Here is a 27,720-nt window from a genome sequence, read left to right on the forward strand (position 1 = left end):
ACACTGGCCTTAAACTTGCTTATGTTGCACAGGCTAGCTTCAAACTTAAAGATCCTATGCTTCAGCTTACAAGTTCTGGGATTACAGGTATTCAGGCACCAATTCTGGAGACAAATTTTTTTTTGCTCTGGTGACTGTCTCTATTTTAGTACTGAAAGTTTAACATCCCGTAGTCTTGCAAACTGGACTGGTTGGTCACACTGGACCTTGATGTAAGTCTGATAAGGTGCTTAGTTGAACTAGTTAGACTCAACAAATGGAGATCTATTGTCTTCTTGAATTTCTTTGTTCACTCACCCTACTGATGGGTCTGATTATACACAACTGGGCTGCAAAACCTAAAATTCTTGCCTTCTGTATCTCTACCCTTTTAGTTCTGTTAAACCACGTACCCACAAACCTTCTAAACAATGACTTAGCTTGTCAGCTAGGAATAATTACAGACCCACTGGGAGGGTCTTCCATAACTGAGGGGCCTTGAATTTTTTGTGTGTGTGGTCATTTTCTTGGTCTCATAATCGTTCTGTACTTCTTAAGGTCTATCTTTCTCTCCAAATAAGAACTCCCAAACATGACTTCAAATTTTAAATTAAATAATTAACATAGACACATACATGAAGCCTTAAACACCCCAAAAAAGCATGGATATAAAACAGGAACCATTGTAAACATTCTTGTCAGTGAACGTAATCATAATTTTTAAGCATTCTTACATGTCTTCCATCCCATCTTTGTCCTTCAAAATCTTATGGATTTACAAAAATGCTCTATCTCTTTCACTTAGGATTTAAAATTTAATCGATATTAAAATACAATATCAAAGAGAACATGTTGAATACTTGGTCTGAATTCGGTTCTAATGAAATTTTGCTACTTACTAGGTCCCTTAGGAAAGTTAAAAGTTTAAGCTTTAAAACGTGTTCATCTAGTAATGAACTAGTAATGCTAAGACAGTGGCTCCTGTAGAGGGTTTTACATAAGGGACATAGCACATTGCCTGAACCCTGGCAGATACTCAGTAAACTGTATTATCCCTGCTCCTTTATTACAAGTCTATAACAATGGTAGCACCTGCTTATTTCAACAAGAGGCAGCAGAATTCTGCAATCCTCAGAGATGATCGCTAAAGCGGAGACACCAACAGTATTGTCTAGAGTGAGGAGGAGGGGGAAGGGAGCTGTCGATTCCGGTCTCACGGCCTCTATCTGAAGAAGTTACTCTTCTTATATTTGGAGGTCAGTGTCCAATGCCAACTCGCCTCCTAGAAGTCCGTGTGTTCAAAACACCAGGGCTGGCTTCCAGATTTGCTCCCTTCGGGCTTTGTGTGACCTATTCTCTCGTTCCGGGAAAAGGAGGGAAGGGAAAAGAGAAGTTATCTGAATGCAAAACCTGGTTACCAGATGCCCTATCTGGAATAGCGGTGACGAACTCCACTGCCAAGCTGCCGGCGTGGGCGGCAAAGTCATTTCTCTGAAGGACACTGAAGCCCCGCCCCCCAGGTATTCGTGGGTGCGGAGAGAAGAGGGTGATTTCATCCTAGGCACCGCCAGGGAGCTCGGTAAGCGCGTCCCTGCGCATCCGCGCTTTGGCTGAAGTACAAACGGAGCAGCAGCAGGAGGAGGAGGGCGGGGCGAGGAGGTGCAGGGGGGAGGGAGGTTGTCTTTGCACACCCTAGGTTTCCCTGTAATGTCAGGGAATGTCACTCAGTCCCACGCATAAAGTCAGAGACTTCTCCAATCTCCGACGCCTAGTAATTCAATCCAGAACCTTGACAAGTGCTACCTGCAGACACATCCACGTCGCGGAAAGCCTCAACTCAGCAGGTAGCCAGCGGAGCAGCCAGGTGCCCCAAGCACTCCCAGCTGCAACCCACCCTGCAGTTCCGAGGGCTCGGGAGGCGCCTGCTCCCGGGTAGCCGAGGCGGACCGACCGCGCATGCTCGGTGTCGGGGGCGGGGGGCGGGGCCGCGGCTCCGGCCGGAAGCGTTTTCTCCCAGACCGCATTTCCTTCCTGTGCAAGGCCGGGCGAGTGTCCCCCGTCGCGCCACTGCTTCTGCCTCGGGGTGAGTAGCGGCTTCCTGCGGGCTCTTGCTAGGCGCGTGCAGGATCCTTCGGAGATCCTTTAGGAACCGACTCCGATCTGGGAAGTCCAGCCCGAAAGGTCACCGGCGTGCCCTCCGTCTGCACCTCCGCGCCGCCCCCTCCAGCGCCTCGCAGCCCTTGGTACCGGAGGATTAACCTCCAAGGGCGTCCCGGGCCTCGCCTTGGCCTCCAGCCTGGACTCTTCGGGCTGGCTGGACGCGGCCCCCCCACCCCATGCCATCTCTGTAGACCATCTGGGCTGGGGGGTCCGGGGTTCTTCCCCAGTGACCTCCGTCCCCGGGCTCGTAGGCAAAGGAGGCCGGCGTGGGTCGGGTCTGAGCGCTGAGCCAGTGCCGTTAATCACTTTGTGCAAAAGAGGATGTGGGTCTTGATGGTGATGTTAATAATAACCTGCCCTCTCCGTGAAGGTTGGCGGGCCTCCTTTGTCCTAGGCTGCTGCATGCAGGACTTGGGACTCTGCGTTAGAAATCCTTCGAACAGCACTGCAGTGAAGTAGGAGAGAAACACTGCCGAATGAACGCCATGTTCGGCTCTTAATCTCTCCCGGAATTGCCCAGTGATGAAGCATGATTTCGCTTTCTATTCTGAAATGGGCACTCTTTAAAATTGAAACCGGTATCAGGTGCGCCTGACGTAACCGAACCATTCTATGTCTTGCAGAATTTAACACTTCTGAGTTATAGGTACATATTTGTATGTATTCGTGTTGTTGAGATTAAGTGTTTATATAAGATGGATCGGAATAGGCTCCCTTTCTGATGTGTGCAGCAGAGTCGTTTACTATGGATTAAACTGTAATGATACTGTGATTCTAACAGCCTAACATTACAGATATATTAATACTATATGAATGATAGATGAGCCTAGCATTACCGGTATGCCAGCATTATATGAGTGATAGATGAGTGCATCCCATCTGTGGTACTGTATAAAGTATTCTCAGTTACAGTCTGCAAAGCAATAAATTTCAGAATCATGTCAGGATTTTGATGTCGTTTGAAAAGATGGGCAAACTTTTGAGAAGTGATATTGTTAGTCTTTAATCTGTACTGTTTTCATGAATGATTTCAGAACGGGAAACTATTTGAAGAAGCCTTTTGTGTCTTCACATGTTTATAGAGCTAAAAATTTTTACTCTCTTCGATGACTTTGAAATGTGCTTTGATAATGGCCCTACTTTGTTCTTGTAGTTCAGTGAACATCCAGTGGGTGGCAGTTTCTTCACTACCAACTCAAACTTTAAACGAATGAAAACATTTTATTGAAATGTAACCACTATTCACAGTTTAATAAAAGCCCTTATTGCCCTATAAGATTCTTTCAAACTGTGAATAATACCTTACATATTGGTAATCATATTCCAACCACCTTTTCAACTTTACTCTGTCAGAATAAAGACTAAATAATCCAATGTTTGACTTAGGAGTGTTGCATAATCTCTCTCTCTCTCACACACAAGAGTACATGCTGGTGTTATTTGTGTTACATGACATTTTAGTCGAATGACTTCCTTTCTAACTGATATAACAAGCCAATGTAATTTTATCCTACCACTTTTGTATATCCACTATACAGGAGGTTTTATATAGGTGTTCAATAAGTGCTTATGGAATTAATTTACTTTAACATCAATAAAGCCTTCAGTTACTTTTTTATTAGGTTTAAATTAAATAATGTAGCTATTTTTGTGAATGACTCCTAGTAATAGAGGATTAGGGAATTTTGACTTAGGGAATTCCTTCTGCAGCCTGGCAGTAACTTCGTTGGAATGATTGAATGGGAGGTTTCTTTTCTCTTTAAGTTACAGTTTTATATTTTGAACAGATAGCTTTTAAATTGTCTTGTTTGACAATTAAAATAGTTATTAGTCCTGCTTCTAAGGCTTTAAACTGTTAAGTAGCATAGCTGTAAGGCCAGTAATCACACAAAAAAAAATGTAGTAGAGCTAAGTGTTCAATATAGAGAGTTTTTGTGATTTGAGATTTCATGGAACAGATGAAGTTGGTTTTTAAAGTTTGGATAAAATTTGACTAATTTTGAATGAATGAGAGACAATAGCCCATTAGCATGCAATGTGAATACTGGGCTGAAGGGAAAATCCATGTGAGATATAATATGTACGTATATAACATATGTATGTATATCTATTTCTGCATTTTTCCTTCATTGATTCTTCCAAGAGTTCTGTCAGCTGATGAAGAGGAGGACTGACTTAGCAATAGCAGATTTTTTGGGGGGGGGGGTCAGTTGAGGGGCTTGAACTCAGGGCCTGGGTGCTATCACTGAGCATCTGTGCTCAAGGATTACAGGTGTGAGTCACTAGTGCCTAGCTCCATGTGATATTTTTAGATGCTAATGACTCCAGCTATTGAATGTTCCCATTGAGAAATGATAAAAGATAAAATACTTCATTGACTAGGTAGTCTTGGCTGCTGTAAAGGAAAGGCTTGGAGGTCTTTTATTAAGGAGAAGCACATACTCTTGAATGGGAAGGAAGTATGGAAGAGGGATTTTAAAATGTAAAGAAGTAGTTGGAGCTGTTTTAGAGGCAATGATAGATATTTAATGGTAGTAAAAAGAGAAACAATTTTAGAATTGGATTTTAATATGTGCAGCAACTAATTTTTACCAGTTACTGAGATGTTCAAACTGATTTATTTCCTTTTTTAGGTGAGTGCAAAACGTGTGTTCTTTTTTTCCCATATGTATCACACAACCTTGTTATTAACGGCTTAATGTCAGTGTTTGAAACTCCCCAAATCTGATAGTCATAGCATCTCTAACTAACTTATTTTGTATAGTGACTGCTTTTGCCAGTGGAATGAATGCCATGGTAGCCTAGCTAGGATTGTTGTATGTATGTATACATGTATATATGTATACATACATATGTACATATATTCAATATTGTATATATACATACATATATATATATACTAATAAATATATAAAAGCAGCCACATTGCCTCCTTTCCTCCTCTGTTCTAATGAGAGTATTGTATTCTTTTTTTTTTTTTTGCCAGTCCCAGGCCTTGGACTCAGGGCCTGAGCACTGTCCCTGGCTTCTCTTTGCTCAAGGCTAGACTCTGCCGCGTGAGCCACAGCGCCACTTCTGGCCGTTTTCTATATTTGTGGTGCTGGGGAATCGAACCCAGGGCTTCATGTATATGAGGCAAGCACAGGCCATATTCCCAGCCCGAGAGTATTGTATTCTTATGGTAGACTTCTTGGCTGAAAGATTTTCAAAATTCTGTTGCTTCATCTTTAGTTGAACTGTTAGGGCAGTTGGGTGGCCCAAAATATTTCATATCAGTTATTGAGAAAGTGCTATATTTAATTAAATTTACTCAGGCATTGTAATCTTTCGAAGTCGGTATGAGGATGGGCTGGAGGCATGGCTCTGCAGTAGAGTGGGCCTGACTAGCAAGTGCAGGCCCATAGTACCCAAATCTAGGTACTGCCAAAACAAGAAAAGGTAAGTATGAGAAAAAAGTGAGCCCATTCACAGTGTGAATTTCACTCAGAAACATTTACCTGGTGTGTATATAGATGTCCATCGTGTTATGTTACACTTGGTAGGAGAAATTCTTATCATATTGGTCAATTATTTTGTTGTCGGACTAATTTTCTTCATTTTAGGGTTAGTCATTGTTTTCCAGATTTTGAAATCTTTACTTAAAAGATGAAAAGTAAATTAAGGATTTATTGTATTTTCCCACATGACACTACTTACTCTGTTATTTAATAAACCTGTTTCTAGTCTACTCCAGTTCTTAAGAGAAGCTTTACCTATATTTACATAAGATTTAAACATCAATTTCTCCTTAAAATGAAGTACTTTTTTTATGGTTAATGTCGGATTTTGACTTAGTTATTTTTACTTGCTTAGTTCAGTCTCCTTCATCAATCATACATATTTTTAATGCAATAATTACTTAGTGACATTTCTCTTTGTTTTTTAAGGTTAACAATCAAGATGGTACATGCTGAAGCCTTTTCTCGTCCCTTGAGTAGGAATGAAGTTGTTGGTTTAATTTTCCGTTTAACAATATTTGGTGCAGTAACATACTTTACCATCAAATGGATGGTAGATGCAATTGATCCAACCAGAAAGCAGAAAGTAGAAGCTCAGAAACAGGTATGATTGAAATATTTGAAGATCATTTGTCTTAGATGTAGTAAATATTTTTCCTCCACAACTAAGAATATAGTATAATTATAAATTAGTGAGAATTTTTATAAAACCCACAAGGGAATGCATTGTTACACATATTTGACATTTTCTCAAAAAGTACTAGTTTATCAACTGATTTCTTTTTAACTATATTTGCAACTTGTTAGAAGAAAACGATGAATGAAATACAATATTTTATTACAGAATAGTTTTGTCAGTTTATAAATGAAAAAATAGATACAACTTTTAACAAACTAGACAAAATAATTTATCTTAGGGGAAACAGTGGAAGGTGTGATATTAATCAAGATGCATTATACTCATAATCTGACTTATGGAGTTGAAACCGCTTTGCACAACTACTTAATAGTTTAAATAAATCAATCTTTACTATTTTGCTTGGAATGACATGTGAAATATGAATAATGTTGATTAACTGGCAGTCTTAAATTTAACAGACTACACTGAAATTTCAGCTGTTGCTTTAAAAAGTTACTGATTATTAAGTAAAGTTGTAATTTTTTATTTTTTCATCTGCTCTCTTCAGTGGAGGTAGAAGTAACAGGACCTATTAGAGTGGTCTGGTCAGGGTAGAGGGGAAGGGTTTATGTGAAGTAGAACCTTCAGGGAGAGGATTACATGGAAAAGGGCTCTGAATACCAAGCCAGGAGGAGAACTCCACTTTTAGCTTATTACTGTTTAAAATATCCAGAATGAAAAGACTGCCATGTGATTTGCTTGGTCAAGGGCTTCTTTGCATTCCCTCCACCTCCTTCCCCCCCCCCCCCCCCGCACTGCATTCTGGCCAGCTATTGAAATATGCTGTTGACCCATTGAAGACTTCTCTATAAGTGATGGTTAAACAAGGAAATAAATATGTTTGAGTGGGCATGTAACATAACTCATAGTAGTATGTAAGAGGATTGGAGCTAGAAGAGACTAGAAGCAAGATCTGTTAGACCATAGTGATAGCGAAGAGCTTGAGAATAGAGAGTCAGAAAAGGAATGGCATGGTTGAGAGAGACTCAGAGAATAAATAAGTGTTTGTAATTATGTGTGGAAACAAAAGAATCCTAAGGTTAATGTGGATTCTTTCCTTGAAATGATGAACCAGGCCATTTAGGAAGTCAGGTGTTGCCAGATATATTTTAGTTGGGGTATATTTCAGTTGGGAATGAAGGAATTAGAATGCAAATTGAGTGCAGAGATCAAATATGAATGTGAAAGGAGCAGGGTATGACTGTGGCTAGAAAAGACAGTACTGAATCAAAAAGCATGGATGGCTATGTTGGGGGATCACACCTGTAATCCCAAGCTATTCATGAGACTGAGATCTGAGGATCATTACTCAAAGCCTGCTCAGGGAAGGAAAGTCTGATCTCAAAAAACTGGAAGTGGTGTTTTGGTTCAAGTGGTAGAGTACTAGTTTTGAGCAAAATAGCTTAGGGACAGTGTCAGGTTCTGACTTCACGCCCCAGACTGGCATTGCAAAAAGAACCTGGATATAGCATACTTTGTGGTTGCTATATTATCACTGGAACATGTGCAGTTTTAAAGATGATGACTTTAAGATGGCACTGTTGCATCAAATCAGGAACATTAACCTAGAAGTAATTTTAGGTTGGCTTAAACAGAATATTTGTCAGTAACCTCTAGTATGATCCTGGGGAAATTTAGCCTGTGACAGGTTGGATATTTAATTGGCAATGAGAGGAGAAATTTCATTAGAGGACTTTACAGGGGTGAGGATTTTCAGGGCATATGACTCTATTTCATACAATGTCTATACTTGGAATAAAAAATGGATGGTAGATGTGTCTGTGTCTTTGTGATAGGGTCAAAAGAGCTAACTTTGCCTGGGCTGGTCTTGAATTTGTAATCCTCCTGCCACTGCCTCCTGAGCAGCTGATATCACAGGTGTACGATTACAGTAACAAGGAAATAAGGACAAGCAGGGCTTCTCAGACACAATTGACATTTTAGGTCTGATAATTATTTGAGTTGTGGGAGGGGGCTTTTCTGTGCCTTTTGGAATGACTTAGCTGCATCCTTGCCTTAACTGAGTAGTTGCTGATAGCACCCTGAAGTGTGAAAATCAGAAGTATTTCCAGATATTGCCAGATGTCCCTCCAGGGGCCAAAATGTCCCTGGTTTAATCTGCTATTTTAAAGCATTACCAAAAAAGAGCACATGTGGGATGGCTTTGCATTTATGGCAGCATAATGAAAAAGAATAAATTATTGTCTTTACCAGTGCTAAAATTGGTACTTTTCATGAAAGAATCATGAAACCAACATGAAAGATTTATAGACAAATGAAGCACATTCGTGAGGTTCAAGGAATCTATGAAGGCTGTCATATTTACTGATGATTTTACAGGTGCAGTCACAAGAAAACACATAAGGCTATATATGTGTGCCTGTACTGGGAGGTATATGATCTAATCAGATAACCTGTTTTTTCATTTGCCAAGAGGTTGTTCATTGTCCTGGTTTCCATGAAGTGAGACTTCACGTATTTTCTTTAGGAGCTCAGGATGGGAAAAGACCAAGAAATCTAGAAATTCCTTGTGTGTTTGTTCATTGCTTTTGAGATTTCATATGTATATATTTTGAAATGCCAGTATCAATATCAAAGAAAAGGAAGTTGATTTTTTTCTCTTTATAGGCAGAAAAACTAATGAAGCAAATTGGTGTGAAAAATGTGAAGCTTTCAGAATATGAAATGAGTATTGCTGCTCATCTAGTAGATCCTCTTAACATGCACGTAAGTATCTTTAATCTTTTTTTGTTTGTAGCATTTTTCAAAGGTCTGAGAGACCACAAACTGGGGTGGGTTAATGCTGTAGGAGTTGCACATGGTGACATAGATAGGATTTCTTACATAGATGGATAGGTAGACTCTGCAAAGGAAAATGAGAGTGAGATGAAGCCTGCAGAAAGCCAGGCATACTCTTCAAGTGTAGTCACACAGAACATTCTTCATTATTGTATCAAGTGAGAACACATGCAATATTGCTTCTCAGGAAGCTTCCTAGAGACTTGGTCTAGGGTTTCTGTTGGGAGCTATTCATTTGTACTCTCTCTATGTGTACCAAAATTCTAGATTGATTCCAAGAAGAAATAAACCATAAGCCACATTGTTGGTACAGTTTAGGCACAGTGAGCTGTTCTTATCAAGAAGTGGTAGGAGGGGCTGGGGATATAGCCTAGTGGCAAGAGTGCCTGCCTCAGATACACGAGGCCCTAGGTTCGATTCCCCAGCACCACATATACAGAAAACGGCCAGAAGCGGCGCTGTGGCTCAAGTGGCAGAGTGCTAGCCTTGAGCGGGAAGAAGCCAGGGACAGTGCTCAGGCCCTGAGTCCAAGGCCCAGGACTGGCAAAAAAAAAAAAAAGTGGTAGGAACCAACTTAGAAGAAAGCCTTTCGAAAGGTAGCAGTCTTAGGCCTGCTGTATTAATAACTCCGCAACACATTTGCTTACTAAAGTTTGTATTTATATATATTTGTCTTTGAGGTATATAAAACTTCAAGTCATGTGTTTGAACTATAGTTTGGATCTTTTTTTTTTTTTTGCCAGACCTGGGGTTTGAACTCAGAGCCTGAGCACTGTCCCTGGCTTCTTTTTGCTCAAGGCTAGCACACTTGAGCCACAGTGGCACTTCTGGCCTTTTCTGTTTATGTGGTACTGAGGAATCAAATCCAGGGTTTCATGCATGCTCAGCAAGCACTCTACTGCTAAGCCAATTCCCAGCCCCTGAATCTAAATTTTTATAATGCATTGTGATAGAAACATAAGATCCTGAATCCCAGTTTTTCTATTCATGGCCTTGTCAGATGATTTCCTTTTTATGTTCTCTGATGTATAATTTTATAATATAATTTCTGTTTCTTTGGAGGATCAGATATCAGATATTATGAATATTTTATGAGATATATACTCAGGTTTGCTTGTCTAATACATTGTTATATTGACATAAGTAGAATAAAGTATGAAAACTATTCTCCAAATGTAGAAAATAAAAATCTACAGTGCCTTAAACATCTGTGTGTAGAGAAATATAAACCCACTCTGCCATAAACCTTTTGGTGGGTGAATTGTTTGGTTTTGGTAGTTGGACTGGTGAGAGTTGGACTGGTGTTTGCAATTACTACCACTTGAGCTGCCACCCATCCCTAAAGCTCCATTTCAGTTTGATTTATGAATTTGAAATGATACCTCTTGGGCCCTAGCCAAATTTGTTTCTGAATAAGTCTACTAACAGTATTTTGTTGCAGGCTACTATTAGTGTTAGTTTTTCTTTAGATTTGCCTTTTTCTCCTCTGTTAAATTGTAAAGAAAGTAAATCTATTAATATTACTTACAAAATAAAAATTTTAAGCAAAAATCTTGAAAAAATATCTGTATACATATACCTATTTATAACAGTTTTCCTCTTTTTTTGGAGGTACAAGGGATTGAACTCGGGCTCACACTTGCAAGGCAGGTGCTTTACCACTTAAGCCATGCCTCTAGCCTCTAAGTGTTAGTTATTTTCAGGGTAGGGTCTTGTTTTATGCTTGTGCTGGCTGAACTGTGATTCTCCTCTATTTGGACTTCCCCATGTTGCTGGAATAATAGGTATATGTCACTGTGCCAAGCAGTAACAGGCACACACCCCGCCATTGTTTGAGATTGAATCCCATGATCTTTGATACCATGTCTGGCTATAACCCTTACCCGGTCCCTTCACCTTACAAGTAGCTAGAATTACAGGCTTGAGCCACCAAGTGCAGCAACATTTTCAGTTTTTGATAAAGAAAAATAGATGTCCAGTTTAGTAGGTATAGACATTATTTCTGAAGTTCTTATGTTGAATAAGACAACATCCTGTATGACACATGGTCCTGGTAAACTCTTCCCCTCGCCAGGGCTATAGGAGTAGTCTGAGCTATTTCTGTGTCTCTTAATGGCAGAGTATTCCCTCCTCATAAATGAAACAAATTCAGTTGATTAGATTACTGAATTGCAGATTTTTAAGTACCTGCTTTAGTGTGTCCATTCCTGGGGGTTGAACCAGGGCTTTGTACTGATGGGCAAGCTTTCTGCCATCGAGCAACACTCCCTTTTTCTAATAATAAAAAGGTGATGGCTAAATTTCTTACTCCAGTACAGAATTTTTAATTTTATTACTACTGTGAAATTTTCCCTTGTGTTAATATATGCTTTTAACCTTTACTGTTTATTTGTAATATCATATTATATCATTGATTCGCTGTTAAGGGAATTTTTGCTTTTTAGCTTTTGTTAGTATGCTTTAGTTGTAAAATTCATGTTCCTGTTGAACTTAACTTTTGCCAGGTTACTTGGAGTGATATAGCAGGTTTAGATGATGTCATTACAGACCTGAAAGACACAGTCATCTTACCAATCAAAAAGAAGCATTTGTTTGAAAATTCCAGGCTTCTTCAGCCTCCAAAAGGTATAGTATAGCATAATATAATGTAATAACGTGTGTATACACATACCTTCACGTAAGCCATTAAAACACTTAGAAAAGAGGTCTATTATAGAAGTGGTATTTTAGTGTTAGATTCTGAAAAGAATGCTGAGATCCAAGGAACTGTTTTATAAATGATGGTTTTTAAGTAATTGCCAATTCTTCATATGAAATTTAGATAAATTCTTTTCTTTGTTACATGTCATAGTAAATATTTAAAACCCCTTTTTGTTACTTCTAAGTAAGTTAAGATTTAAAAACACCCAAGTCAGTGGTTGGGCACTGGTAGCTTATTCCTATAATCCTAGCTACTCAGGAGGCTGAGATCTGAGGATCACAGTTCAAGGCCGGCACAGTTAGGAAAATCTGTGACACTTAACTCCAATTAAACACCAGAAAACAGGGATTGGCTCTGTGGTTGGTTCAAAGTGGTAGAGTGCTAGCCTTGACCATAAGAACTCAGGAACAGTTCAAGCACCATGACCGAAAAACAAAACAACAGCAAACCAAATCACAATATGGGTTTGTTTTGTTTTGAAGCTAAGGTGTCTTTTGGTTGTTTGATAATTCTGTTTTCTTTTGATTTTGTTGTTTTTCCCTTTCTGGTGACCCATTATTAGATTGTAGTATTAGAGTTAACTGGATGTTAAGTAACATTGTTTTAGGAAAACTTCCTTGTTCATAGGTGTAACTTTTAACAGCTTAGAGTGCTTATAGCTGCATCTCTATAATCCCTTTATTCTTGTCCATGAAAACATTAATTATACTTAAGGTTTATTCAAGACCATTGAAGTAAAGTGTACATGATGAGGAAAAGAAAGATGACCTGAGCATTATGGTGCACACCTGTATTTGCAGCACTAGGTAGGCAGAAGAAGGCAGAATATAGTCCATTGGTGTCTATATAGCAAATTCAAGACCAGCCTGAGCTATAGAAGTTGACCCTGTTTCAAAAGTAAAATGAGGGGCTGGGAATATGGCCTAGTGGCAAGAGTGCTTGCCCCATATACATGAAGCCCTGGGTTCAATTCCCCAGCACCACATATGTAGAAAATGGCCGGAAGTGGCGCTGTGGCTCAAGTGGCAAACTGCTAGCCTTGAGCAAGAGAAGCCAGGGACAGTGCTCAGGCCCTTAGTCCAAGACCCAGGTTGGCCAAAAAACAAAAAAAAAGTAAAATGAAAATTGGTTACTGATAAGGTAGTATATTTGACACTAATGAAAATCATCTCAAATTTGGGTTTGTCAGCCAGGCACTGGTGGTTCATGCCTGTAATCCTAGCTACTTAGAAGGCTGAGATGTGAGGATTGTGATTCAAAGCTAGCCTCACAGGAAAGTCTATGAGACTCTTGTCTCTAATAAAGTACTCAGAAAAAGTGGGAAGTGGCATTGTGGCTCAAAGTGGTAGAAAACTAGCCTTGACCACAGAGAGGCTCAGGGACAGAGCCCAGGCCCTAACTTCAAGCCTCAGGACCAGCAAACAATTTTTCCTCAATGTAATTGTTTTGTGAGTGCGAATTTTTAAGCTTCTTCAAAGCACAAACTTTTTTGATTTGTTGAAATGGGTTAGGAGAATGTCACACTAAATTAAACTAGCTAAAAGCTTTCTAAATAATAATACAAATATGTTACATTGACATTTATCACATTAAATATTATATAAAATATTAGCATGTTAACATTGTGACAACCACTTACAGGATATAGAAAAGGTGCCACATTAATATTATTGCTAGGCTCACTGGAGAGAGAATATAAAGCTTATTGAAATCTAAGATACATACAGGAATGGAAGACAAATAGTTCCGTGGATAAATGTGACACTCATAAATGTCATTCCGATCAAGTGAGACATTGCTATTGTGACTTTGCTATCGTAGCTGCATCTGCCAGAAGATATATAAGTTTTAATTGTGTATTCAATCTTCTGACATTAATTGCTGTTCAAGTAATAATAGTATTTGTTGCAGTCTGTGAGGAGAATTGGAAAATCTTAACCTGCAAGGAATTAGCTAAACTAGAAGTAGTTTATTCAAAATGAGAAGTCAATGAGAAGTCAAAAAATCAGATATTCTAAAAGTACTGAATACTTTTATGAAGTTATGTTATAGAAGTTTCTGAGTGAACATTTTGTTATAAAAAGCCTGAGAATTAATATGTATACATGAGTTTGCTATTTGCTACTACATTGTATAATCAATTCTGTGATAAAATAATGAAATGTAATAATCTAAACACCTGCAGTCATTCCTGTGTTTTCAGCTTTAAATAAAATATTAGATTGTTATTTTCTTTGTTTCTCAGGGCCATTCCACAAAAAGTATCAGTAGAAGATTCATATTATGACTAACACACATTTTAACATGTAAATGGATTAAATTAAAAATCTCAGTGTTTGAAAATATTAACATGTACTGGCAAAGCTTATAGATTTCTGCTATTAAAATCAGTAATAAGGGGCTGGGAATATGGCCTAGTGGCAAGAGTGCTTGCCTTATAAACATGAAGCCCTGGGTTCGATTCCTCAGCACCACATATATAGAAAATGGCCAGAAGTGGCGCTGTGGCACAAGTGGCAGAGTGCTAGCCTTGAGCAAAAAAGAAGCCAGGGACAGTGCTCAGTCCGAGTTCAAGGCCCAGGACTGGCAAAAAAATAAAAATAAAAAATAAGATCAATAATAAAATAATTGAATATTAGGAAGATGTATGTACAGAATTGTTAATTACCTCATAAGCTGCAGTAAACATATTCTTAAAGGTAGTAATAAAATACTCTTGATTTCCAGGTGTTCTTCTCTATGGGCCTCCAGGCTGTGGTAAAACCTTGATTGCCAAAGCTACAGCCAAAGAAGCAGGCTGTCGATTTATTAACCTTCAGCCTTCAACACTGACTGATAAGTGGTATGGAGAATCTCAGAAACTGGCTGCTGCTGTTTTCTCCCTTGCCATAAAGCTACAACCTTCCATCATCTTTATAGACGAAATAGGTATGTTTCCTGTATGAGCATTTGATTTATTTTTATTAGTTTTACAAAAGCATTTTGATTCAACATGTTATTTTATATGTACAGTGCATCCTGATAAGTGTCATCCTTTCCGTTATATATGGAAACATGAAATTGTGTTCGTGTATGTGCTGAGACCAGGCCTAAGCTCCACTTGGAAGGGCCTGATACTGTAGCGTCTTTGTTTCTCTTCTGCCTCTTGACATAATGTAGTATTATAAAAGCCACAAGTTAGGAATTGTGTTTCTAACTTACCAGGGATATCAGATCAGGATATCTGAAAAGGCATAGATAACCTTTCTCTGCTTCCTTGTAATTCTTCATAAAGCTGTCAGCTTTTAAGTCAGTGATTCTAAGTTATATACAGAGTAAATAATTCATTATTGGTTTCTAAAGTGAAGAACGTTCCCATTTTAGACTCCTTTCTAAGAAACCGTTCAAGTTCTGACCATGAAGCTACCGCCATGATGAAGGCTCAGTTTATGAGTCTCTGGGATGGATTGGATACTGATCACAGCTGCCAGGTATTTAAGCAAAGTCTTCCTCAATCTTGTGTTGTTTTTGTCACCAGTAGAGAATTTTGTGTGTTGCTTCCTATACTTTGGTACAAAATTTTTTTTTGTAGTTTTCATACTTATCATTAACTGATAGGATTCAAAACAGAGTTTTGGTAACTTTTGATACATTTTGATGATTGCTACCAGATTCAGAAGGAGAAACCCACACTCACTGTGTAGTTGGTGCTGGGTGACAGTGACATCCATTTGTGCCTCGTCACTCTGACTCCATCAGTAGTGGTAACCAAAAGAAATGTGATGACATTTGGTCACTCTCACCCATTTTTTCAGTCCATTTTCAATGATTGCTTCAGTCATGGCGCTGTATGTGCCTGCAGCTGGACATGATTGTCTTCAGCAGGCTTCCACATCACGATTGCTTTGTAAATGTACTGTTGCAAAGTAGCTTTTCACACTCATTTTTCATGTTTAGCTGTTAGTCCAGTTAATCACATGTAAAGCTTGTCAGTTTCACATTTGGTGGGAAATTTACTAGTTTTAACAAACTTCAGCAAGTTAATAAAAAAGTATGTTTGAGCCCTACATTTTTGGTAATAGACCCATTTAATCCAAATACAGAATTGAACTGTGTTGTGGAACTAACATTGCTTAAATTTGTATTTGTACTTAAACTTTTTTTCCTCCAGGTGGCAAACTAGTTAATTGAAAGTAATTTAGCTCTGAGGTTCTTGCATATCATCATTAAATGTAAAGAATAGAAAGAGTTTAGACTTGGTGGATATTTTAACCAGTTGAGGAGTTCTGCTTTAGAAATCTAAAACTCCTTAGGCAGAAATAAGGTATTACTAGAGAAATGCGTTTCTATACAATAATAAATCAAGGGCTGGAAATGTGGTTTCGTGGTAGAGTTCTTACCTAGCATGCATGAAGCCCTTAGGTCCGAGTCTTCAGTGCCACATAAACAGAAAAGGCCAGAAGTGGCGCTGTGGCTCAAGTGATAGACTGCTAGCCTTGAGCAAAAGAAGCCAGGGACAGTGCCCAGGCCCTGAGTTCAATTCAAGCCCCAGGACTGACAAAAAAATAAATAAACCATTTTCATTTGGGAGGGCAAAGGTTGATGCTATTAGATTATATTCAAGTTTTGAGGTCTTTTACAAATGTACTTCTTTTGACTTTGTCTTTTAGTCTTTTTTTTCTTTTTTTTTTCGGGGGGGGGGGGCAGTCCTGGGCCTTGGACTCAGGGCCTGAGCACTGTCCCTGGCTTCCCAAGCTCAAGGCTAGCACTCTGCCACTTGAGCCACAGCGCCGCTTCTGGCCATTTTCTGTATATGTGGTGCTGGGGAATCGAACCTAGGGCCTCGTGTATCCGAGGCAGGCACTCTTGCCACTAGGCTATATCCCCAGCCCCTTGTCTTTTAGTCTTTGACTAACTCCGTTTTTGTCTTCATTTGGGTTGATACAAAATGGTTACTTGTGTGTTTTTTTTTGTTGTTGTTGGTGGTGATTTTTTGTTTTTTCCAGTGCTGGGATTGATCCCAGGGCCTCAGCTATGCTAGAAAAACACTCTGCACTGAGCTACACTTACAACTCCCTAACCCAGCATTTTGGTATTTACTTTTACTTTCTTGCTTTTACTTGAAGTAGGATTACTTGAAGTTTTACTTAAAACTGAGAAGATAGCAACTTCAGTGCTGTGATAGTTCAGTGTGAGATGATGACTTGAAAATATGTAAGACTCTTCAGACTTAAGAATCATTCTTTTCAAAATATTGTTAAAAGATTTGAAGGGTCTTCGGACTTAAACGCCTATAGTGTATTTATTGAATTATATTTTGTGAAATACAATTTTTTTTATTAAGTTGTTGTACAAAGAGGTTTCAATTCCAGGGGCTAGGAATAACGCTTAGTGGTAGAGTGCTTGCCTTGCATGTATGAAGCCCTGGGTTGGATTCCTCAGTATCACATAAACAGAAAGAGCAGGAAGTGACACTGTGGCTCAAGTGGTAGAGTGCTAACCTTGAGCAAAAAGAAGCCAGGGATAGTGCTCAGGCCCTGAGTCTAAGCCCCAGGACTGGCAAAAAAAGAAAAGAAAGAGGTTTCAATTCCATATGTAAGGTTAAAAATACAATTTTTTTAAGTCCTTTCAATTTTTGGACAAAAGTACTCATTGAATTTGTAAAATAAAAGACTACTAGGAACATAGTTCATGTGATAGGTGTTTTCCCAGCATGTGTGAAGCCTTGGGTTCAGTTCTTACCCAAAATATAAAAACTCATTATGTTCTTCAGTAATGGTATTTGCAGCTGAACAGTACATACTTTAATTACTAGAAAACCCAGTAATATGTATTAATAGAAATCTAGATTTGCTATTAACAAATCTCATTAGGATTAACTTCCATTTTATGTATAAACATTTGAGTAATATTGGAAGAAAATTAAATTTCACAAAAGCCACATACTTCTTTTTCTTTATCTTATATGTCTCAGTAATAAGGAGTGCGAGGAATATTATTGGTGTGTTTAATACTTTGTGTTGTCTTTATATATTTAGGTCATAGTGATGGGTGCTACAAATCGCCCTCAAGACCTTGACTCGGCTATAATGAGAAGAATGCCCACAAGATTTCATATTAACCAGCCTGTAGGTGGTCTTAATTTTATTATATGGTGTTTTTTTTTTTTTTAACAGGTCTTTAGCTGTGGTTTTTAGTGAGGGAATGTTTTGCTTCATAGGAATCATTTATGATGGGCATGGAAGGAATTGGGTGGGAAACCCAATTCTTCTCTATCCTTTTCATTTTCTGAGTCAGGGGTGCTCTCTCTCTCTCTCTCTCTCTCTCTCTCTCTCTCTCTCTCTCTCTCTCTCTCTTTTGTGATCAGTGATTTTATTTCTCTTCCAAGAATGTAATTACCTCAAATTGGCCTAGATGTACAAGTAATGTAAGTAATGTACTTTAGGAGGATACATAAGAAAATTTAAATTATAGTTTTGAGTATTGTAGAGTAAAATTTGGTGACAAATGTCAAAGGATTGTTTTGCTCCAAAGGCTTCACATGAGGAGTAACTGTGGGGTATATTTGAATAATTATTGGCAAATAATTATTAGTGCCTCCCCTTTGATTGGGTAGTGATTCCAGAAACTAAGGTACTGTTTTAAGACTACAGATGTATGAATGAAAGCTGAGAGCCTGTAATCCTAGCTTCTCAGGAGGCTGAGATCTGAAGATGGAAATTCAAAGCCAGTCCAGGAAAGAAAGTCCCTGAGACTCTTATCTATAATAAAGCACTTGAAAACTGGAAGTGGTGCTGTGGCTCAAAGTGGTAGAGTGCTAGCTTTGAGCTGAAGAGCTCAAGGACAACACCCAGGCCCAGAGTTCAAGCCCCACAACCGATCAAAAAAAAAAAAAAAAAGATTACAGATGTATGGATGAGACTAAACTATTGCTTGTCTTCTTTCTAGCATTTTTTAAAAGCTACTCAGCTTTCTTTGTAGTTACAGTTACTAACAGGCATGAGCCATCAGCACCCAGCTTGTAAAGTTATTATGATAAACTATTGCCAGTCAAAACCTTTGGTTTCCCTGATGATTTTTACATACTTCATTGCTCCATTTGAAAAGTTCTTGATAAATCAGTGAAGAGTTGGCATAATATGAGACTATACATTGTGTTTAGTATAATACTTATTGAGCATTGGTATGTGTCAGTATGTATACTGGAGAATGGAATGTGACTTTTCTTCTCCAAGAACTATGTTTCAGGAGAAGACAGATAAATAAGTAATGTTAAGTATGGCTTACAGATGTGTATTTTTATTTTTATTTTTATTTTCAAATTTTTATTATCAAACTGATGTACAGAGAGGTTACAGTTTCATACGTTAGGCACAAATGTGTATTTTTAAAAGCTGTGAGAAGCGGAAATAACATAAACTAGTAATTTTATCTATGGAGATAGTAGAATTTACAGAATTAAGTTGGGCCTTGAAGGCTGGTAGGACAAGCAGGAACTTTCTAGCACTGTAAACAGAGGCAAGAAAGGGGTGGATCCACTCAGTTCAGAGAGTCAGTTTAGGAGCAGTTCATTAGAGCACCAAAGGGAAAGTGGTGGTGAGATTGGAAAGGTCAATTGCTGCCATGTTTAGGTGAGCTTTATTACATTTTTTAAAAGCAAGAGATTAGAATATTTTAGAGAAAAGTAGTTTATTTCAGTAATTGTCAACACCAGGATTAGTGGTCTTTTATCAGTAATTAGTTGTAAGCCTATGGACAACTAAGGTTTTTGATGTATAAGTAGTATGGAGCCTAGGACATTACATAGGATGTAGCACTTATTAATTAAAGTTGTAAATTTAATATAGTATGCACTGTCAACTGAGTTAATGAATTTCAGCAAAAACTGTCTACTGTTAATACAAGGTAATTTTTTCTGATGTAATGACAAAGTCAAAGTGTGTTATTGACCTTACCTTAAAACGTCTCTCTAAAGAAAGTAATTACTGGTAATCATATAGCATATCAAATAAACATTCCTACAAAGCACAATTGAGTTTTTCTGGTAATTTGACCTGATACTCATAACCAACTGTTTTGAGAATAAGGAAGAATTCAGCCATGATAATTTAAAAAGCCATCTATATTTACTCTATATAAGGTAATATGTAAAGGAGTTAAGCATAGTTCCTGTTTTAACTAAAGTTTGCTAATAAATATTAGTGAATATGGAGATTACATGTTGAAATGAAGAATTGAAAGGATATGTCTCCTAGTTTCCTGATAAAAAATACCCTACAGCATTGATAAATTCTCATAAGTAAATGAAAGAAAAGTATGAAAATCACAGAGCTATGTGAAAAGATATAGTCTTAGTAGAAATTCTTCACTCACTCAAATATTAAAGGCACATTATTTCCCAGTTCTTGTGCTATATGCACTTAAGATGCAGATTAAAAAATATAATTCATTAGGACAATCACTAATGATTACAAATTCTCAGGTTGAGACCTTGCTTTGACATCTATCAGAAATTTTGTCATTCCATATAGGTATTATCAGGTAGTTCACAAATAGTGAATAAGAAAAACTAGCTCATGCTGTTTATCTTATCTGTCTCTATAAGTTATCTATCTATGCTGACTGGAAATTGTCCTGTTTTTAGGCTCTAAAACAAAGAGAAGCAATCCTGAAGCTCATCTTAAAAAATGAAAACGTAAGTAGAGAATGATGATTTCCTCATCCTGAATATATTTATAATATAAAGTCATGTTAGAGAGAAAGTAATAATGTAGCTTTGAACTTGAACTAAATCACTAATAAAACCATTCATGAAACTTGTAATGAAACTTGTAGTCAAAACTATTCATGAAATCTTGTAGTGAAAATCTTCTCTAAGAAGCTTTAGGTTAAGTACATATGTGTGTGCATGCACGTTCCCATGTCTGTTTGTCTGTTTGTCTTGGGGGTTTAACTCAGGTTTTGGGCTCTGTCCCTGGGTTTTTTCTGGAAGGCCAGTGCTCTACCACTTGAGTCACAGCTCCCTTTCCGGCTCTTTTGTTAGTTAATTGAAGATCTTCAGAGTTCACCCTCCAGAGTAGCTAGGATTACAGGCATGAGCCACCAGTACCTGGCAAGGTTTCTTTTTCTTTTTACATAGTAATATATTCACGTGGTTCAAGCACTATAACATAGGCATTAAATGATATACAGGAAAAGTTTCCTCTGCTATATTTCATCTATATATCCTCAGATTGATATTAAGCCTATTAGAAGCAAATTGGAATATATTTTTCTCTGCATTTTTACATAAATCATGTTAATATTAGGCAGGCACACTATTACCTGCTTTTTACACTTACCTTTAAGATCATTCTATATTAGTATATAGTTTATAGCTTATATATTTGGTATATAGTATATGTATAGTTATATAGTTCATATGGTATATATTTTTCTGTGTTTTATTTTGTCTGCATAGATTGTACTACAAAGGATTCCAGGATTATAGTTCTATGCTGTACTTTATCAGTTCCATACTGAAGGGCATTTTGGTTGATTCTGTTCTTTTACTAGTATAAAAATAGTATATTGAACTTATGGCTATATGAACTTGTATGTGTCATTTTGTCATTTTATACTTGGGTAGGGATATGAGCAGAGTGAGCTTTTCAGAGGAGAAATTTCTAGATCCATCAGTAGGGTGTTTGTACTTGGGTTGCTATTGCCAAGTTGTCTATGACAGTTTCCTCATACAGCCATACCTTTTTCCCTGTAGCTTTGACAATAGAAGGTCATAGCACCTAACACCAACATGATTGGTGTGAAAAGCAGTTGTCTCATTAAAGTTTTTAATTTTCATTCTTAAGAGAATAAATATTGCTATAAATACATTTTTGATGATGTCAGTGTTAATCTCATGATTCTTAACAGAAAACAAAAATGATCATAAATGACCTCACATAAAATAAGAATAATGTGTGTGTATGTATATATATAGCTTAGTATTTTACCATCAGCTAACAGATGGTCATAGTTATCATAAATTATTTTTCTTGCTCATTTTCTCCTCTTAATCTGTGTATAATTTTAATGTGGTGGTTATTTTCTACAAAGCCTGTATTTGTACTGACTTAAATGGTCTGGCTGTAAACTTACATTGGAGAGCAAAACTTTTAAATGTTTAAGTAGTGTGGAGGTAGAAGAATATTAAAACATTACATTTCAAAAGAATTTTAAGTCAAGTTTGTTTTATAGAGCCTTTTTGCCAAGTATCTTGAATATATTATATAAGTGGCAACTCTATGGCTTTTCTCAAAGTAAATCCAGCAATGTTTGAAAGTGTTCTTTCCTATCAGCATATGCAGTTTGAACACTCTTGTTTCATTCTTAATGAAAAATAATGGGAGTTAAATGATAATTTTCTAAGCCTTTGTGGGTTAGATGAAGAAAAAAACCTCAACACTTTATCCTCAACGCTTATCTTTATAATCTTAGTTATTTGAGAGGCTAAGATTGAGAGGATCAAAGTTTGAGGCTAATGAGTAGAAGTTTGTGAGACACCTTCTCATGAAGGGCTGGTTGTGGTGTTTTGCATACTTGTTTTCCTTGCTGTGACAGAAAGTCTAACATAGGCAGATTGCAACTAGATGCCTGCCTAGGTAAGAATAGAGACCTTATCCTAAAAAGTAATCAGCAAAAAGTGGCTGGAGATGTGACTTAGCAGTAAGAGAAAATCTGCCTAGCAAGCTAGAGGCCCTGAATTCAAGCCCTAGAACCAACAACAACCACAAACAAACAACTTCTAGAAATTGTGAAAGGTTTGTTTGTTTGTTGGTGTTTGGCTTGAACTCAGGGCTGGCTCAGATCCACAGATCTCAGCTTCCTGAGTAGCTAGTATCAGAGTGACCCACCAGCTCCTAGCAACTGGGAGTTGTTTTTTGTTAAGTTGTAGGGCTTGAACTTGTGGCCTGCGTGCTTATGCTGAGCTCTTTTTGCTCAGTGCTAGCACTCTACCACTTTAGGCCATATCTCCATTTCTGGTTTTCTGGTGGTTCATTGGAGATAATCGTCTCAGGACTTTCCTGCTGCAGCTGGCTTTAAACTATGATCCTCAGATCTCAGCCTCTTGTGTAGCTAGAATAACAAGTGTGAGCCATCAGTAGCCAGTCTGAAAGTATTACTAAAAAATATTTCTCCTTCTGTGCTAATTTTTTTGTTTTTAAGATCAATATTTGGAAATAGCCTTTGCATGGTGTATTTTGCATTGTTTTATAAGCATATCCCTGTTTGTTTAAGGTGGATAGACATGTTGATCTCCTAGAAGTTGCCCAGGAAACTGATGGATTTTCAGGAAGTGACCTAAAAGAGATGTGTCGAGATGCTGCCCTTCTCTGTGTTAGGGAATACGTGAACTCTACATCAGAAGAAAGGTATGTGTATTTAGGCTTGACTTCTAGTATTTGGCAAGCCTTTTAGAACTTTTAGTTTTTATTATTATTTTGTTTCTGAAATAAAAGATAAATTTGATTTTGCAACACCACCTCCCTATTTGACAAAGGAGGGTTCTGAAAATGAAGGGAGGGAGTGCTATGGGGAAAAGGAGTGGCAACTGCTAGTCAATGGGCAGTAAGTATAAGGCCTTCAAAGCCCTCAGAATCATTTAGTGCATGGTCTAGCAGACTCATACACTTCTCATATATATGCCTTTTATCTGCCCTTGCCATCTACTTGTATTTGTACTTTTGTATGGCTTTTGAATGATATTACATATACCCTTGACAGCAAAAAATGTTACCCAACTCTATAAGAATGAAGGGAGGAAAGGCTGAATTTCTTTTACTGGTAACTATGAAATGGGTTGTAGAAAGCTGACAGAAACCTAGGTTTGTCCTCTGTTAGGAAAACAAGTTTTTCTAGCATCCCTAGATTTCTTCTGCATTTTGAAACTCTGCTTTATATAAAAATGAATGCCTGCCTTCTAGAAATTTCACATATAAAGAAAGGATTGTAAAGGTGTTGAGGACTTTGTATTTAGCAGACAAACCAGTGATCACGTCAGCAAACTGTACTTAAAGATGAAGTGTGATGAGCTTGAGAAATAAATTCTGTACCATCATTATTCCAGCAAAAATGTACTAGAATAGAGCTTTGGCCTTTAAGGAAGTTTCTTACAAGCCCACTTTCCCAGAACCTGTAACATACTGTGATTTTTGTTTTTCCAGAATATCAGCCCTCTAACAAAGAACTTTTGTGACTTAGTAAACCAGTATAGTTTGAGGAGATTGTATTAAATGAGTTAAACTGTTGCTTCTTTCTTCTCTCTAAGCTTCCTGAAGTTTCATTCTAGATAACCCAAACCTTTTTTTTTTTCAGAAACTTTTTTTTTTATTATCAAACTGAATTACAGGGAGGTTATAGTTTCATACCTTAGGCATTGGATACATTTCTTGTACTGTTTGCCAAACCTTTTTTTATAGCATGGTTTTCATGAAAGCATGTTAAGCAGTAGCTACATATATGTTGATTTCTGAGTTTCATGTTTGGTAGTAGTAACTATATGCATTAGTTCAGGAGCCATCCCCAGGCCCCATGTGGACAGTGGCGTCCAATTTATTTATTGCCAGAATAATTCAGCTACTGCAGCCAAGTATCTTCCTTCTAAAAATCTTTATTTTTGCTTGTCTTCTGTCACTTTTTGCCTGCCTCCCTCCCTTCCTGTCTGTCTATCTGTCTGTCTCTCTCTCTCTCTCTCTCCTTTTTCTCCCTTCTTTGGTTCTCTCAAACAGACTAACCTTATGACCCACACTAGCCTTGAACTTGTAATCCTCCCACCTCAGCCTCCCAAGTGTTGGGATTATTGTGGTGTACAGCATGATATCCAGATCCAAAGATCTTTACTCTTAGAATAAATAACTATTGAGTATATAAGTTTTGCTTAGGTAAATTAATGAAGACTTTTGATCCCTGGAAATTTCATATTTCAGTATGAAAAATCTAGCTAATAGATGGGTTATCAAGACTTTTCCCTGAATATTTCTCCTAAATGTCTGAATTACATAGGAGGTATAATATACTTGTTTTTTTCACAATTAAAATGGGGAATATTGGATTTTTTTTTTTATTAAAAGGGATGAATTTTCCTTCCAGTTTGTCAAAAGCTCAATATACATGAGTATTTGCCTAGGAATGCATAATTCAAAGGAGTAAATTTTTATTTCTTGATTGATTTCTTCTTGTTCTGGTAAACTGGCATACCTTTACATTGTGTAAAATTTTCATCTTATGATAATGTTATATACTTAATTTTTTTGGTGTAAAGTATTTGACTTTTTTAGCCAGCTATTTGACTTTCATGGTTTTTGTTTTAAGCAGCCATTGCTTTAAAAATATTGTTATTTTGGGCTGGTTTCAGTAGTTCTCTTACAACTTGAATATGCATAGGTAATACCAAGGGAATTGGCTCTAAGTATCTTTGGGATCTTGACTAGGAAAAGACCTTACTACTAAATTCTTGTAGAGTTGAAAACAAATTTGTTTAAAACATATTTTCGTTGTTTGATATGTGTGTGTGCATTCACACATGATGGAGCTGTGGCTTGAACTTAGGGATTTCGTACTTGCACTTTTTATTCAAGGCTGGCCTACTAGTGCTCTATCCCTTGAGCCACACCTCCACCTCCACTGCGACCCCCCCACCCCCACCCTTTTCCACCTTTTGCAGTTAGTTGGAGGTAAGTCTCAGACTTTACTGCCAAAGCTGGCTTGGAACCACAGACCTTAGATCTCAATTTCCTGAGGAGATGAATTACAGGCTTGAGCCACTAGTGCCTGGCTTACCAACCATATGCATTTTTTAAATATTGGGAAATATTTTAAGAAGGTGTATTTCTAAATTATTTGACAATTTGGTGGTTTTGTTTGTGTTTCAGTCATGAGGAAGATGAAATCCGGCCTGTGCAACAGCAGGACCTGCATCGGGCAATTGAAAAGATGAAGAAATCAAAGGATGCAGCATTTCAGAATGTTTTAACTCATGTTTGTTTAGACTAAGAGTAAAGGTCATTTGTACAGTTCAGTGATCTAGTTTGGTGTGTCCTCTCATCAGTTCATGGAAAGTGCTCACAGAACAGTGAGGGAGTCCATGTGTATGGTTTTATACTAAGTTATTGAGGTATAGGTATAAAAGCGGTATTACTATTTGTCAAAAATCATGAGGAGGAACAATTTAACCCAGCCTGAGTGTGGGTGCTTGTGTTTGACCTCTTTAGCCATATGTTGTTATAGCCTTATAGCATCTAAGCTGGTCTTAAGTCATGATTCATTGAGTACGTAATGAGCAGTGGGAATGTGGTTGGGTGCTGGTTCCTAGACCTGTGAGCATGTGTGTATGTGAGTGTGTATGGATGTCTGTATATTAAATGTATATATCCGCACATTTTTTATTGACATTCTGTAGATATATTTGAATACAGAAACTTTTTTTTACCCCAATTACTGAATCCAAAAGTACCAAGTAGTAATAGCACAACCAAGCTTTAAGGTTGTATCTCACTGGTACTATGATTCAGCCATTTCTGGTTGTCATTTGTTTTAGGCTTCCCAAGTTTCTGTCTGCAGTTGATTAGTTGAATTAGCCACAGCTGCATATGTACATGTGGCTCAAATTATAATGGTTGTTAGGATAATCAAATAAAATTACTTGTTCAGTGATCAGCATGGAATGGTTGTTAGGCAGACCGATTTCACCTCTTTCTGCTAGCATGTTGAGTAGACTTTTTTTTAAAAAAAATATTATAAATTGACTTACATTAGGGTGGAGCCTTTCAAAAGAATGGGTTGGAGAAACTTCAGTGACCTTCAGTACATGTCTGTATATGACTTTCCTTTCTTTTAATGTAACAGTTCTGTTTTAACCATGTTCTTTAAATGTTATTTAAAAGTTACATGTTCTTTAATTATGGTTAAATATAATTTGGTCGCCAAAAATGAAATAATAGTTTAAAGCAAGTAGCCATTACTAAATGTACTTAAAGATATTCATTTTGTAACTAATTTAAATGTTTTTTTTCTCATTCTGGCCTCATTAAGTACAAATGGACACATTAGAATTCCCATGTTATCTGTAGTAGTCATTCTGTGCTATGTGGATTACATAGGAAACATTTTGTTATTGTTCAAAATTCTACTAACCAGAATTCTGTCACAGGCACCCAAGCACGCAGCACGAGGAAAAGAGCACAACAACAGACCTTAAGCTGCCTTCTCAATCATCCAAGATTAAATTATTTCTCAGATGCGTGTATTTCCTTATGCCCTCAATCTTTACTCTTGAGCTCTTGAATGAATAGTCTTCCAAGAACCTGCTGAATAGTTTCTTCCCCCATTTTGACTTGGTGGGGAGAGTTTAGAGGAGAACCCTGTGCAACGAGCAGACAGTTAACTGATGATTGTGAGGGTGATGGAAAAAAGAATGCCAAATACAATAACCAAAAACTTCAAAATGTGTCCCATTTTTAATAACCGTTAGATACTATTATTCTGTAATGTATAATAAAGGGGTCCCTCTTAATCCATGAGCTTTTTACATTATTTTAAATATTGAGGGTTTTGTTTGTTTATAAAATTTGTGTATAGGAAGGTTTTACCTCACAATGAGGAATATATATGTGTATATATATATACATATATATACATACATATATATATATATTTTTTTTTCCTTTTGGCCAGTCCTGGGGCTTGGACTCAGGGCCTGAGCACTGTCCCTGGCTTCTTTTTGCTCAAGGCTAGCACTCTGCCACTTGAGCCATAGTGCCACTTCTGGCTGTTTTCTACATACGTGGTGCTGAGGAATCGAACCCAGGCCTTCGAAGATGTGTACGAGGCAAGCACTCTTGCCACTAGGCCATATGCCCAGCCCTCTACATAAATTTTTATAGCTTATG

General features: G+C 37.6%; 1 protein-coding gene across 2 annotated transcripts; it reads left to right on the top strand.

The window, feature by feature from the left end:
- Positions 1–1,914: 1,914 nt before the first annotated feature.
- Positions 1,915–27,344, top strand: Atad1 (ATPase family AAA domain containing 1). 2 transcript variants are annotated; one of them, XM_048338756.1, is made up of 10 exons: positions 1,915–2,062; positions 6,066–6,240; positions 8,944–9,042; positions 11,619–11,739; positions 14,543–14,743; positions 15,179–15,285; positions 17,833–17,922; positions 20,439–20,489; positions 23,072–23,205; positions 25,705–27,344. In XM_048338756.1, the coding sequence occupies exons 2-10, from the start codon at positions 6,079–6,081 to the stop codon at positions 25,823–25,825; spliced, it is 1,086 nt and encodes a 361-aa protein (XP_048194713.1). In that variant the 5' UTR covers positions 1,915–2,062; positions 6,066–6,078; the 3' UTR covers positions 25,826–27,344. The 2 variants fall into 2 exon arrangements, with proteins under 2 accessions (XP_048194713.1, XP_048194712.1); XM_048338755.1 differs by lacking the exon at positions 1,915–2,062 and adding an exon at positions 2,522–2,724.
- Positions 27,345–27,720: the final 376 nt, after the last annotated feature.

This window comes from Perognathus longimembris, chromosome 2 (genome assembly GCF_023159225.1).
Source record: "Perognathus longimembris pacificus isolate PPM17 chromosome 2, ASM2315922v1, whole genome shotgun sequence".
Classification (NCBI taxonomy): domain Eukaryota; kingdom Metazoa; phylum Chordata; class Mammalia; order Rodentia; family Heteromyidae; genus Perognathus; species Perognathus longimembris.